General features: G+C 56.9%; 1 protein-coding gene across 1 annotated transcript in view; it reads left to right on the plus strand.

The window, feature by feature from the left end:
• Positions 1–2,816: 2,816 nt before the first annotated feature.
• The window catches only part of TGME49_220060 (hypothetical protein), a gene marked incomplete at its 3' end in the record, with an annotated part of 2,367 nt that continues 2,052 nt past the window's right edge, over positions 2,817–3,131 (plus strand). The window contains exon 1 of the mRNA XM_018779866.1: positions 2,817–3,116. Coding sequence (XP_018637818.1) covers positions 3,063–3,116 — 54 coding nt within the window. The 5' untranslated portion in view covers positions 2,817–3,062. The remainder of the gene's footprint in view (positions 3,117–3,131) is intronic.

Here is a 3,131-nt window from a genome sequence, read left to right on the forward strand (position 1 = left end):
GTCATCATCGCAACAGATTGAGGCTGCCAGCAAGCGACAGTCAGCTTTGGAGGCTCACAAACAGCATGAATACTGTGGCGCGGCAAGTCTGCGTGGTGCGTTGCAGCCATCAACACCAAAGCACACAACACCTCAGGCTCCGACGCACCGTTCCTTCGCCGTATTCTGAGCGACGAGCCACAGGTGACGCCCCACTCAACACTCATTACCACGTGCCGAGCTGCACCACACTGTCGAAACCCAGTAGTTTGTTGTATGCACAGGCGGACGCTACGGCACGCGTTTCGAACACCTCTCCCTTAGTGCCGTAACACCAAAAGCGCCGGCGTGTGTTCTGCTCACCGCCAGAACCGGTGATCAACGCATACGCATCGCGCGGCTAGCACGGTTGCCTCTCACGTGGAGTGTCCCTGAATGAATGTGTCCAGCACTATATCTGCATAATGCCCGGTGACAGGCAACCGTTACAACCATGACAGTTAACGGAGCGTACAATCGAACGCTGCGGGAGTATGACACTGCCGTACCATAGACTACGTCCTCCAGTGGGTGAGGTACCCACAGCGGTCACCGCCAAGAAGGCACTCACATTGTCTAACCACTCAAGTCGTTTCGTCGCCCACTCAACCAGCGACACGGTAGCTAGCCCTGCTCCACACCTGTCCTAAAATGAGAGTGGTGGAACCGACACCTGTCTGACGCCTTCTCGGTACACCTTCCAAGCGGTACCAAATGCGTGCCGCCTGTCGCCGTGAAGCCGCGATTGTAATATGTCTCCTGGAGCCGAGACAAAACGCGAACCCATCCAATACATATATCACCAGCAGCAGGGTGTGTCGTCATGAGTGCTCACGCGAAAGCGTTGTGCACTGCACATCGATGTTCGTCGATCCCCAATATGCGAAAACCGCGTGCACGACGCACGTATGCATGAGATCACGTTGGTGTCTGGCGTCGACGTTCCGCATGGTCTCCAACCGCGTGCAAGCTCCACCATTACACGGTGGCGATGAGAAAGGCCACGTGATGCGCAAACATCGCTGCGAGCTCCACTCTTCATCAACGTTCCCGCTACGCACGTTACGGCTGTGCTCAGCTCTGATGCTGTTCACCCAGAAGTCCAGGTCACGCTCGCGCAACACGCTGACTCATACACCTCGTTTTCTGGCGACCGATGAAGCTGCCGCTGGACCGCTCCGCCCTACTGATCGTTTCCTTCCTGTCACGCGCCTTGCGAACACCTCGCGGACTTCCATCCCGATTCGATCGCACAGACTACCAGCACGTCGTGCCCTCCACGTGGTGCGTACCAGCTGCGGGCCGAAGGAGAGCAAGCCATCGTCGAGGGGACCGAGCAGAGATAGTCCTATGCACTGCGTTGAGTCTCGAGTGGTGATGAGTGGGGCGTGGGGCGTGTATGAGGTTACTGCGCCGCCCCTACAGTTTCCACCGGAGGACATGTGGGTGACACTCTCTCGACTGCTCGGCAGTCTCCGGAAGAACACGTCCCCACACAGATCGTCCCGTGAGGGTGCGAATCAATTTTGTCTGAATCCGTACCTAGACACAGGAAAAGCCCCACGTGTGCACGCAGGCAAAAGACAGCGAGACGTTCGCGTCTCACACCAGTCTCTGGACCTGTGGCAGGGTCAGGCGATTCATTCGGTGGGCGTTGTGTGTGGTGTGGCTTTGAGATCAGTCATCATCGCAACAGATTGAGGCTGACAGCAAGCGACAGTCAGCTCTGGAGGCTCACAAACAGCATGAATACTGTGGCGCGGCAAGTCTGCGTGGTGCGCTGCAGCCATCAACACCAAGCACACAACACCTCAGGCTCCGACGCACCGTTCCTTCGCCGTATTCTGAGCGACGAGCCACAGGTGACGCACCACTCAACACTCATTACCACGTGCCGAGCTGCACCACACTGTCGAAACCCAGTAGTTTTGTTGTTTGCACAGGCGGACGCTACGGCACGCGTTTCGAACACCTCTCCCTTAGTGCCGTAACACCAAAAGCGCCGGCGTGTGTTCTGCTCACCGCCAGAACCGGTGATCAACGCATACGCATCGCGTACCTAGCACGGTTGCCTCTCACGTGGAGTGTCCCTGAATGAATGTATCCAGCACTATATCTGCATAATGCTCGGTGACAGGCAAACGGCACAATTATGGCAGACGACACAGCGTAGCGCCTTAGTGTACAAGAGTGTGGCACTGATATGTTACAGACAAGATCAAAAGACTCCCTGAGCTACCCACAGCGTGCGCCGCCAAGAAGGCACTCACATTGTCTAACCACTCAAGCCGTTTCGTCGCCCACTCAACCAGCGACACGGTAGCTAGCCCTGCTCCACACCTGTCCTAAAATGGGAGTGGTGGAACCGACACCTGCCTGACGCCTCTCCGTCACACCTCCCAAACGGTAACCAGTACGGCGCCCTGTCATTGTGACGTCGCTGTCGTACTTTCTTCCCCTAGAGACGACACAAAACGTGAAGCCATTCGAAGCAGATATCAGTAGCACCAGGGCATGTCGCGACGACTGAGCAGAGCCCTCACCACTGGGCATCGATGTTTGACGATCCAGAACAAGCTGTGAACAGGAGCACGATGCACGTATGCGTGAGATCACGTTTGTGTCTGGCGTCGACGTTCCGCATGGTCTCCAACCGCGTGCAAGCTCCACCATTACACGGTGGCGATGAGAAAGGCCACGTGATGCGCAAACATCGCTGCGAGCTCCACTCTTCATCAACGTTCCCGCTACGTACGATACGGCCGCGCTCAACTCTGATGCTGTTCACCCAGAAGTCCAGGTCACGCTCGCGCAACACGCTGACTCATACACCTCGTTTTCTGGCGACCGATGAAGCTGCCGCTGGACCGCTCCGCCCTACTGATCGTTTCCTTCCTGTCACGCACCTTGCGAACGCCTCGAGAATTTCCATGGCGACTCGATCGCACAGACTACCAGCACGTCATGCGCTCCACGCGGTTCCTACCATCTGAGCGAGAAAGGGGAGCGAAACGTCCTCGACCTGGCCGAGCTGAGATATTCCTATGCACTGCGTTGAGCCTCGAGTGGTGATGAGTGAGTCGTGGGTCGTGCATGACGTTACTGCACCGCCC

The sequence above is a fragment of the Toxoplasma gondii genome, chromosome V (genome assembly GCF_000006565.2).
Source record: "Toxoplasma gondii ME49 chromosome V, whole genome shotgun sequence".
Lineage (NCBI taxonomy): Eukaryota > Apicomplexa > Conoidasida > Eucoccidiorida > Sarcocystidae > Toxoplasma > Toxoplasma gondii.